The 12,419-nt window shown below is 36.3% G+C and overlaps 1 protein-coding gene across 3 annotated transcripts in view; it reads left to right on the top strand.

The window, feature by feature from the left end:
• The window catches only part of GRIA1 (glutamate ionotropic receptor AMPA type subunit 1), a 309,938-nt gene that overhangs the window by 161,414 nt on the left and 136,105 nt on the right, over window positions 1–12,419 (top strand). For all 3 annotated transcript variants that reach the window (XM_070739030.1, XM_070739028.1, XM_070739029.1), the window contains exons 3-4: window positions 9,603–9,842; window positions 10,110–10,294. In XM_070739030.1, coding sequence (XP_070595131.1) covers window positions 9,603–9,842; window positions 10,110–10,294 — 425 coding nt within the window. The remainder of the gene's footprint in view (window positions 1–9,602; window positions 9,843–10,109; window positions 10,295–12,419) is intronic.

Here is a 12,419-nt window from a genome sequence, read left to right as displayed (position 1 = left end):
GGAAAACCATTTAAATGGGAGTTACAACCATTTGCTGTGCACCATCATTAATTGTCTGTAAATAAGGAGTGCTATTGGGTGGCAGACGGTGCTACTGGAAAAATTAAGAAAAACTGTATTTGAAGTTTTGCATGACTGGCACCCCAGGATAGTCTGAATTAAGTCTCTGGCAAGGTGCTATGTCTGATGGCCTAACATAGATAAGCAATAACTGAATGGGTAGGTGCTTGTGCCTTTTGCCAGGAATCCAGAGCTGCTTCCCCAGTGCCTCCAGTTCAGGAATCGGAAATCCCCAGGGCACCATTGGCTAGGATTCACACTGACTTCACGGGACCTAAAAAAGCCTAAAATATCCCAATTGTTGTGGATGCCTACTGTAAATGGCTAGAGGACATCATGATGCCCTTAACCACGGCAGAGGCAGTCACCTGGGTATTGCAGTGCCTATTCTCCATTCATGGCCTGCTGGACATACTGGTCTCTGACAATATGCCCCAGTTTATCGCCATGCAATTTGAACTATTCCTAGCCAAACAGGATTAGACTATTTGTTTGTTTGTTTGTTTGTTTGTTTGTTTGTTTGATTGATTGATTGATTGATTGATTGATTGATTGATTTGTATGCCACCCCTCTCTGTAGACTTATCTTATGATGCTGTTCCACTCAGCCAGCAATGACTGAGAGAATGGTTCAATCAGCCTAGGGGATTGGCAGGCCAGGATTGACAATCCAGCACATTAGAATCCAGACCATGGAGAGGAGCGATATACAAATCCAATAAATAAATAAATAAATGCCCAGTGCCACCACAAATAGGATCCCCACAGAGCTATTAATGGGCAGGCGACTCAAGTCACAACTGTACTACCTGCACCCAATGACATAGCACAAACACTACCATACTCCATCAGTAAGACAAGAAGTGTTACAATAGGGGACAAAGTTTACACCCATAGCCATAATTATACTGAGGGAACCCTCTGGATACCTAGTAGGGTGACGGCATTGGAAAAGTTGAGAAGGTCCCTTCCAACTCTGTGATTCCTTCCTTCCTTCCTTCCTTCCTTCCTTCCTTCCTTCCTTCCTTCCTTCCTTCCTGGAAGTCATGGTTGAAATAGAGGATGGGAGACAATCACTACATAGACCAACTACATGGGAAAATCCCCAAACCACTAGAGAGAATGCAAGCTGATGACCATCCAGAACCTAACTACCCTAACCATCAAAATAAAACACTAGATAATTTTAAGTAAAACCCAACATTGCAATGGATATACCCACCTGAAGAATCAGGGATACAGCAGAAAATGACTGGAGAGGAGGGTTCAAGCCAAATAAACATGCCCAAGTCTGATGCCCAGAAGTTTCCATTGGAACAGCTGAAGACAATAATAATCCAGTCCAACCAGACAAACTCCAAAGAACTAACTAAAGTGTGCAGGTCAAGTAGACCACACTAACACCCTGCCTACTTATGGAACTACAAGCAGCAAACAACCCTGATTGACCAAGGACTGAACTAAGTGAGGAGGGTGTTAAGTATTCAATACAAGTGAAGCATAGGCTTCAATCAGGTCCAGCATTATAGCAGGAAAATACTGTACTTATAAGTGATTGCTCAAACAATCTATAAAACCCTACATGGTATTGGACCAGATTGTTTATGGGACCACCTTCTGCCTCATACATCCCAGCAACCAGTTAGGTTACACAGAGTTGGCCTCCTCTGGGATCCGTCAGTCATACAATGTCAGCTGGTGGGACCATGGGGGAGAGCCTTCTCTGTTACAGTCCTGACTCTCTGGAACCAACTCCCCCCAGATATTCGCAGCCCCCCCCCCACTCTCCTCGCCTTTTGGAACATGTTAAAGACACACCTAAGCCGACAGGCCTGGGAACCGTGAGCGAGAATTTTGCTCTAGTCATTGTATGAAAGTAGGATGTTTGATTGTTTTTATTGTGGTTTTTTTTATTCATTTGTAATATTTTAAATTCTATTTATTGTTATTGTTTCCATTTTACTCTTGTAAGCCGGCCTGAGTCCACGAGGAGAAGGGTGGCCTATAAATCTGATAAAATAAATAAATAAAATGAATAAATAAATCTGACATCTCCCTGTAAAAGGGCTAGCTGTCAGACAGGACTTTTGCTGGGTTACTGTTATACAATAAAGAACTGTTTGTTAACAAGTTCTTAAGTGTCTAGCCTCTTCCATCGATGGATTTAACACTAATAATGATAAAGTTAATCCAGTTTAGATTCCACTAACCCATGTTCAAATTTTCATTATAACAGTTAATTTTAATTGATTGCACATATACATACACACCCAAATACAATTCACAAAGTCTACCTATTACTGTGAGTCATGGCCATTGGCCATACAAACTGAAAACTCCAGCAGGGTTATTCAAGCATTTCTCAAACTCACCAATTTAGGCACAGTTAATGTAACTATATTTCTAAATTATGATCTGGTGTAAAATTTATATTTTAAATTACCATTCAGATAAATCAGAAATGCACGGATCAAAAGATTTAGAAGGAAGTAAGGTAGGCAGGCAAGCACTGTTTGATCTGTGTTTATATTCAGTAGAATTACTTAAACGTTTTTGCTATGTTTGTATCCAGAAGAATTGCTTATCTCTTCTATCCACTTACTTCTTTAAATGAAACATAAAGTCAATACTTAGTGCTTAATCGGCATCTAATTAAATTGTATAATGTCCACACAATGTGGTCCATTGAACAAATGGAAAGTACTCCCATGCCTCCTTTTTCTGTTGTTCACAGGATTATTATTACTGACAGTTAATGTGAATTTCAAACTAATTATGGGAGTATAACAGGTATAAAGTTGTTACCTTCTGAAAGTAGGATCTAATTTAATTAATTGAGGTTATTGTGAGAAGGAGAAAAAAAGATGACTGCAGTAGTTTTCAAAGTACATTATTAAGAATGTCATACAGAAAGCAAGAAATATCTCTACTCCTCCCTCAAGTTACCTAACCACAGATGGTCTTTTCTTCAAATAGTCTGACTTGCCTCAACCATCTAAAGAGACTAGAACTGTGAGTTCTTGGCTGCTGGAATCTGTTTCAAGAGCTGGGATTAACAATGATCTGAGTACAGCGTAGGAGGAGAACTGATGCCTGCTCATGATTGATACGAAGTATTAAAGGCGACAGAAAGATTGAGATCTTCGGAGAAGAATGCAGCATCTGTAATCAGAGGCATCTGTAATTAATGTGTTGCAAGGGTATAATCTGCTTTATGAGGTAGACAGATCACAAGACAGTAATGAGGTTACCAAAGAAGATTGATTGTTTTCTTTTCTTTTTTTCAAAAATATCACCTGAGGGAAAAAAAATCCCCATAGCAAAAACATTGGGGCTAAAATTAGATTTCATCATATAGTACAGTGATGGCGAACCATTTTCCCCTCAGGTGCCAAAAGAGTGTGGGCAGGTGCTATCGTGCATGCGTGAGTGCCCACACCCATAATTCAATGCTTGAGGAGGACGAAAACAGCTTCCCCCGCCCCCCAAGAGGCCCTCTGGAGGCCAGAAATTGCCTGTTTCCCAACTTCTGGTGGGCCCAGTAGGCTTGTGTTTCGCCCTCCCCATGCTCCAAAGGCATCCCTGGAGCTGAGGGAGGATAAAAATGTCCTCCCCCTCCCCTCAGAGGATCTCTGGAAGCCAAAAACACCCTCCTAGAGCCTCTATGCAAGCCCAAAATCAGCTGGCCAGCAGAAACATGCATGTTGGAGCTGAGCTAGGGCAATGGCTCACATGCCAGCAGATATGGCTCTGTGTGCCACCTGTGGCACCCATGCCATAGGTTCACCATCACGGATATAGTATTTTGTTTTCCTTATTACAACGTTGGCAAAAATTCTGGTCATATAGTTTTTATTTCTCTAGCAGATAACGCTGCCTCTTTAATGGCAGAAGAAAGAGGCAATTTGCTTTTCTAATATTTTTTTTTAATTTGAAATCATTTTCTTAAATTTACATTATGACTCCCTTACTATTGCTCTCAAGAACAATAACAAAACAGTGGGCTAAAACTTGGCAAATGAAGGCACTTTCAGAAAGATCAAAATGCTTACCATACTGAAATAGCAGATTGTAAAGTTCAAGTTGTATTTCTCAGTCCTGCTGTGCATTTTTTGCTTGGTACTGTCATGTTCAGTTTCATTTTGAATTCAAAGCTATGTCCCCCTCTCACCCAGAAATGTAATAATTTCTGTATGTTGAGACTTTAGTCATGTTTTTTTTCTCTCCTGATGTCCTTGACTTAGGGCGAAGCATGGAAGATTTAGTTGTCAGAATAGAGAAGTAGCCCTCAGTATGCATATTTATTGTGTATGTCTGATGTGAGGAAACTAAAGTGTCCCAGGTATTCTTTCAGTGTACATATTAATGTATTTGGGTAATAGCAATGTGCTATTTTGCTTCAGATTTCTTATAACTCTAATATTCTGGCATACGCTGTGTCTGAGAAAATGTGTCATATTTATTTGGAGATCTATTTATTATTCTGTGTTAAAATGAAATGTTTTTGGTGGGGTTTTTTATATTTCATTTTGATTAAGCCTCTTAGTCAAAACTCATAGAAGTTGGGAAATTTATTGTAGTGTTCATCTAGCACTTACTGTATTACCAACTGAAGCAAAGATAAGCAACCTTTTTATCCTCTGAGCATCATTGAAAAACCTTATTAATTGTCTGGGTGACTTGACCCAAATTACTATAGTCTTATAAGATAGCCAAAGACTTCCACTGAAATTTTGCATAAATTTACAAAACTAATAAAATTGCACAATATTCATGAACATTTCTTCTTATTTGGGGAGCTCAAAGGGCGTTGGAACTTACAATATGCTATGTTGTTCATTTTAGAGCACTATGTTATATTTTAATTCAATTAAGGTTTGTTTATTTATTTAAATAGAGATTTCAGATTGAAGATGTTGTAAAAGAGTATTTGCATTAGTTTTCCATCATAGATCTAGAATGTATTCAGTCAATTTCTACTTGATTTTTGTTTTTGACTAGATAATACTTTTATATTTCTCCAGATTGCATTTATTGGCATGGCTGTGCTTGTAGTGACAGAGCTGCCCTACCAAGTAGACATAAAGAAGACATAAAATTAGACTGATGTAGTAAATTGAGGCGTTAGTAATAAAAAGTACAGGATGTTCTTTTACATCATCTCATGTTGTTTGCTCATAAACATCTATGTCCTTACAGATGTTGATAAGCTACACTTTCCAGCAGTCCCATCCAGTTCAGTGAATGAAAAATGTTAGGAATATTAATTCTGCAAAATCTACAGAGCCAATATGGTCCACATTTGCATAATCCAAAATTATTCTTTGCTTAGAGGTATTTAGAGGAGACCTTTCACAACACTTGCAGTTGTCATCTTACCTTTTTACTAAAAGACAAGAAAATATCATGGGCTAGACAGCAAAAACTAAAATTATTTAGAGGAGAATAAAAACAGCGAAAAACTCATTTTTTTTAAAGATCCCTTTGAGCATTTTGCAGTTATAAAGTCATATTCATCTATGTTATTAAAACCAAAGGCTAGCCTTAAGATGAAAGCACAGTCACTCTTAAGAACCATCACCTTAGAATTTGATTTATTGGAATGCACCAATAAACGTGAATGAAGTTAAACATGTTTGACAATATGCATGCCTGAGGTTTATACTGTGTTTCAAAATATGCTGCCCCAATCATGCATTTTCCTCTGGAAATTTGTACATAGCTTTCAAGTACTCCCATGATCCTAGGCAAAACTTCTCCTGAGGGGCTGTTTGACAAAGATCAAACCCTATTGCCTACTAACAATGGAATTATTGAAATCAATGAAAAGAAAATTAGAATTAATGGACATTTTTAGCATTTGATTTTGCAAAAATATCATTGCTTAATATTTTTTTTAAAATCATTATGATGATCCAGCTACCACAATCCTTTTCACTGCAGAAATAGCATGACCAATTTGCTAAATGTGATCATTTGTTATAAAATCTTTCACAAATTTTTAAGCTTATGTGTTAAACTTTCTTTCAGGGTTTATTTTTAATATATAAGAAATGATCCATTTTATATTTTATATGCAATGTCCCAGACAGCTTGTTGAAACAGCAGCAAAAAAATTGAAAGTATTGAAAATAATCAAAAGTAATGAAATACGACAGAGACTCAACCTCATAATTAGTTATCAGAAGCAATCAACTAATTAATATTGATTTCTGTCAAAAAAATTAAAAGAACATCTAAAAGCTTAAAGAAAATAATACTGGATAGTAGAATTTCATACAATATCCTAAAGACCAATCATCTATATCAAAAATTAGAAATTCTACATACCGTATATACTCGAGTATAAGCCGACCCGAGTATAAGCCGAGGCACCAATTTTTGCCACAAAAACTGGGAAAACGTATTGACCCGAGTATAAGCCGAGGTTAGAAAATGCAGTGGCTACTGGTAACTTATAAAAATGGAAAACAATAAAATTACATTAATTGAGACATGTTTTAGAATATTTATTTTAAAGAAAACCAGTAAACTAGCTCTGTAAATTTAAAAGAGGGTAAACAAATTAACAATATTAACAATAAATTAAAAAGTAAAAAAAGTAGCTCGATCAGGAACAAAGCTAAAACCTAACAGTTAAAATCCTTCAAAACTGGATTCCTTCTCATCATTAATTGGATTTACATTATTGTTCTGTTTTTATATATGCTGTGAGCCACCCTGAGTCCTTGGAGAGGGATTGCATACAAATCCAATTAAATAAATAAACAAACAAACAAACAAATAAATAAGTGTATCCAAAGAAGAGCTTCAGCATTAGCTGCTGTGAGGTTATCAGCATAGAAAACCAAATAGATAGATAGATAGATAGATAGATAGATAGATAGATAGATAGATAGATAGATAGATAGATAGAGATAGAAAGATAGATAGACAGACAGACAGACAGAAAATAGATAGATAGATAGATAGAAATAGATACAGATAGATAGATAGATAGATAGATAGATAGATATAGATAGAAAGATAGATAGACAGATAGACAGACACACAGACAGATAGAAAAATAGATAGATAGATAGATAGAAATAGATACAGATAGATAGATAGATAGATAGATAGATAGATAGATAGATAGATAGATAGAAAGAAAAATAGATAGATAGAAAAATAGATAGATAGAAAGATAGAAAAATAGATAGATAGAAATAGATACAGATAGATAGATAGATGATAGATAGATAGATAGATAGATAGATAGATAGATAGACAGATAGATATAGATAGAAAGATAGATAGACAGACAGACAGATAGAAAAATAGATAGATAGATAGATAGATAGATAGATAGATAGATAGATAGAAAGATAGACAGATAGAAAAAGAATTCCTGTCTAGCTCTGCCTCATAACACATTATTAGATCCTATCCAAGCAAGGACAGCAACTACCACAAAATACCATTTTTTAAACAGTTTAAATCCTTTCAAAGGAGGGGGAGGAGAATCTGACAGCAGGGGGCCTTTTTAATCCGACTAAGGACAATGCAGAGAGAGCAAAGAATAGTTACTCACCATTGCTTTTTCCCCCTCTCGGTTGGAGCAAATGGCTGCCTCATTTGCTTGAGGCAGGGAGAGGAACTACGGCGTGCCAGAGGGGACAAAAGCTGGTGCCTCCTCGCTCTGGCTCAAGCAATGGCGCCCTCGTGTGGTGACTTTGTCAATGACCCGAGTATAAGCCGAGGCTGTGTTTTTCAGCCCATTTTTTGGGCTGAAAAACTCGGCTTATACTCGAGTATATACGGTAACTATATTTAGAAGTGTGAGGATAACATATCTGAATTATAATTTAAACAAATAAAAGCTGTTTTAGAGATTCAAATTATTTTCACTTATGCACCTTTCCTAATGCATCTTTCCTAATATGTATGTGCAATTCTGCTACACATCTGCATTTATAGCTCATCTAGCTTATATATTTTTTCTTGAAATTTCAGAGATAAAGTCTTTAACAACAATATGACATTTTCTAAATATGAATTCTCACGTGATTTGGTTCCAAAGATAAGCTATAATTTTCCCTCTTTGTCCCTACTGTTAGGTAATCTAAATTGCTTGTCTCTCCAGAACTCACTGCTGACCTTGGGAGCAATAATTTGCATGTTACTAGATTCCCCATATCCATGTACTTTAAAGAAACAAATCCAAATTACATTTTATGGAACTGAAGGTTACTGTTTCATCCTTTGGCGTTAATTCTCACATTTGCTAGAAAAGAGTCTCAAGAGAGAAAAGTGATGAGGCTGAAAACGTCCCCCAAAGCATTAATTAGTGTTTCCCAAATCTCCCTTTTTCATACAAGCTTAAAAATTCCATAGCTGAATAAAACCTCAGGGATTTCTAGCACATCTATTTTTTTCTTCTTCTGAAGAGATAGGCCATGTTTTGTGGAAGATGGGCCTACTAGAAATTGAGGATGCTTCTTGTAAGCTTTTGTGAGGAAATCAAAGTGTGTGTGAGGAATACTACTGTACACAGAAACTTAAACCTTAAATCTTTTGTTTCATCCAGAAGAACTTTCCTTACCTTCTTAAGAAAAAGTTACCTCAAACATGTTAAACATTCTAGATACCTGTACCAGAGGTACTTTTCAAAAGACAGCTGGTCTTTCTTGGGTTTTTTTCCCCCTCCCTTGAAAACATTTCTCTTCTCATCCAAGAAACTGAAGAAGCTTCTTGGCTGAGAAGCGAAATGTTTTCCAGGGAAAAAAGTTGCTTTTTGAAAGGCACTATGATTGACAATTGTATTTGGTCTCAAAAAGCAGGGTATCATGCTCTGGATTTCCAGAGTACCCCAAGCCTGGGTAGGTTAGTATGGAGGATAGACTGTACTCAATCCCCAAAGGAGGAATGAGAATATCCATAGACGTACTAGATACTTGAATGGCCAAAAGATAGAGCCACTTAATATCAGATTTATTTTTTCACATCAAGAAGAATTTTTGAAACCCCCAACATGGTTTTGAATCATTACCTGCCTTTAATTTAAATAAGTTCCTGTTAAATTCTAATTTAGATGTTGTTGTAGATTGAAATATTAATTTTGCATGATATTAAAAATTGTTTTCTTAGAACCATACAATTCATTGCAGTGGCTTTATTATCTTGAAGAAACATTTAATGCATGTTTCTTAGACCTGCATGGAAATAATCACATAGTAGGATATAACATATGATATATCACAAAACTCCTCCAATATCCTTTCTACCTTTGCTTGAGTGTGGGTTTAGATAAACTTAATCCTATCATTTTTAAAGCCTTAGTTCCCTTGGAAGATATTTGAAAAAGTGCCAGTCAAGATGATATCTTGTAATGCCGATATTGTGTCATCAAACTTTAGAGAAAACAAATGTAACATTCCATCTTTGAGGCTTCTATTCCATCTATTCGTAATGGAATAAGCTCATAATAAAATGTAAGTGTACCTAATTCCTTTCAGAGAATTTCTGACTTTTTGTTTTCACCCTTCTTTCTCTCTCCACAGTCTGTTCTCAGTTCTCCAAGGGGGTCTATGCTATCTTTGGCTTCTATGAGAGGAGGACCGTCAACATGCTCACATCCTTCTGTGGGGCACTACATGTCTGCTTTGTAACACCCAGCTTCCCTGTTGACACATCAAATCAATTTGTTATTCAGCTGCGCCCTGAACTTCAGGATGCCCTCATCAATGTTATTGAATATTACAAGTGCCAGAAGTTTATGTACATTTATGATGCTGACCGGGGTAAGTCTGATTGAGCTGTGCAACAAATGAAGAATTGGCTTGGGATAGAGACATTAAGTTCTTATTACCATAGTTTTTATTATTATTTGTGATTGTATTTAAATATTAATTTATTTATTGCATTCGTTAGCCGCACTGAGTCCGCTTTGGAATGAGTGGCATATGAATGAATGAATGAATGAATGAATGAATGAATGAATGAATGAATGAATAATACAGCCATTTCTATGAATTGATCTGATCTGATCTTATTTTATCCTATCTCAGGTTTGTCAGTACTGCAAAAGGTGTTGGATACAGCTGCAGAAAAAAACTGGCAGGTGACAGCAGTCAACGTTATGACAACCACAGAAGAGGACTACAAGTCACTCTTCCAAAATTTGGAAAAGAAGAAGGAACGGGTCGTAGTGGTTGACTGTGAATCAGAACGACTAAATGCTATATTAGGCAAGGTAGGTTCCATATCTTTTTTGTGGTGTGGTGACCAAAACTGAATGCAGTATTCTAAGTGTGGTCTAACTAATGCTTTATAGAATGGTATTAGTACCTCCTTAGTCCTAAAGTGTATCCTTCTGTTAATGCAATTTAGGATTGTATTGGCTATTTTGGCTGAAACTGCACATTAATCTTCACATTAAGATTGGCATCTATGGGTGTAGCATCAAGAGCTGTAGTGCATACTTCTACTTTACTTATGGTGCTAGGATCTGCTTTTAGAAATATTGGGAGTGTTGCCCTGTCTCTCTTCTTCTTCTCCCTGATAAGGATAGGGATACCATATATGAAAAACTCTGGAAAATAAGCAATTTTAAAGAATAGCGAAGTAATTCATTACTCTAAGATGCTTTGTAGCTTTTTGCTATTAGAGCCTAATATAATAAGGATATTTTTGGAATACAATATTTATGTATTATTTACTGAAGCCACAACATAATAGAAATGGTGTCTTGCCTACTAAAAATATTAATATCAAAATCTAATCCAATCTAACAATATATCAAGACAAAAATAGAATTACAAAATACACACCATTTTAGAATAAAGGGCTAAGATTTTATGAAGCAAAACAAGAAAACTAAAATATTATTTGGAAATTATGCCTATATTTGATCCTTATTCTTGGCAATGAAATACCTTGGATGTGGCAACGTCCTATTTTAAAAGAGATTTAATTCATTGTAATAAATGCCTCAACGTGGGGATCCTCTTGTTGCTGAGGTTATTTTAAAAATATAAAGCTATGGGGTCTTTTTTAAATATGGTACATGAAACTTTAGAGGTAGATTTGAATCTGGTTCCCCCAGCTATAGTCTATCATATTTGATGCTGCACTGGATTAGGCCTCTGGGATATAGAATAAAATCATATGTACACGTGTCATACAACTGCACTTATGATATATATTGCACAAGTGATTTCAGGAAAAATTGCCCATGTAGAAATGTGGCTGGCATAGCCCAGAAGGCATACAGAAGCACAGATGTATCTGCAGAAATAAACAGAAGTGTTTTGAAAACCCCTGTAGAGATTGTAGGCCAGCTCTGCGTTATTAAATACTGTCCACGACAAAACAGCTGCTGTGCTGTAACTCTGGGGTTAGAGTGTTGATCAAATTAATCACACTTTTCCCCTGGGCTCCTCCCATCTGCTTATTCATATTCACTTGTTGCATTACATCTGAAACCTGAGTTGTGAATCACAAGTGGCTGGGGAACAGCTCTTTCATTAAGAGGCATTCAGTAGGGCAGTCACAAAGGATGCAGAGTTGTCCATATAGAATGTACCATTGAAATGCAGTAGTAAAAAGGAAAGGGCTATGCCTTGCCTTTCACAACTCTAATGAAGACGTTTGCTTCCTCTCTATGTGGCAGACTATGAAAATAATATAGAAAGGCATTAGAAATATATAAAGTACATACATGAAAATATTTGCCTTAGACAAATATACTGTATATAAGAATGTAACTGGGTTTTTAAAATCATATTATATCATATTTTTCTTTGCATACTTATTTGTTAAAATACACTATGAGTTTTGGCTTATCCTCCTCATCCTCCTCCTGCTGTCCTCCTCCTTGGCAGTTTATCAGCCTCACTATTATTAGGTTTTGCTTTTTTGCTCATTTCTGTTAATTATAAAGCTGAGTGAGTGAGTGAGTGAGTGAGTGAGCGAGTGAGTGAGTGAGTGAATGAATGAATGAATGAATGCTACACAGTGAGAGTCTAAATGAAGAACTTTCTCATGTGCTTCAGCTCTTTAAATTTTCACTTCCTGACAGCTGCATTTTGGAGCATTTTCCTTGATAAATGCAAATACTACAACTCAAAAGCAGACATGTCTACAAGCACAAGTTTGGATTCGCAAGTTTAGAAATGCCTCCTTTCATTTCCTTTTGGGGGGAGAAGCCATCAGAAGCCAGAACTTAACCGAGGAATGCATTTTTTTTTCTTAGTAGAAATTAAAAAAGCTTCATGTCTTAGAAAAGTACTGTTCGTGGAAAAACCAAATGATCTCAAGCACTTCCAGACATATTTGCTTCAGTCATTATTTAATTATCCTATCCAGGAGTTCTGTAT

This window comes from Erythrolamprus reginae, chromosome 2 (assembly GCF_031021105.1).
Source record: "Erythrolamprus reginae isolate rEryReg1 chromosome 2, rEryReg1.hap1, whole genome shotgun sequence".
Taxonomy (NCBI): domain Eukaryota; kingdom Metazoa; phylum Chordata; class Lepidosauria; order Squamata; family Dipsadidae; genus Erythrolamprus; species Erythrolamprus reginae.
Note: the sequence above shows the minus strand (reverse complement) of the source record. Positions and strands in the feature narration are given on the sequence as shown.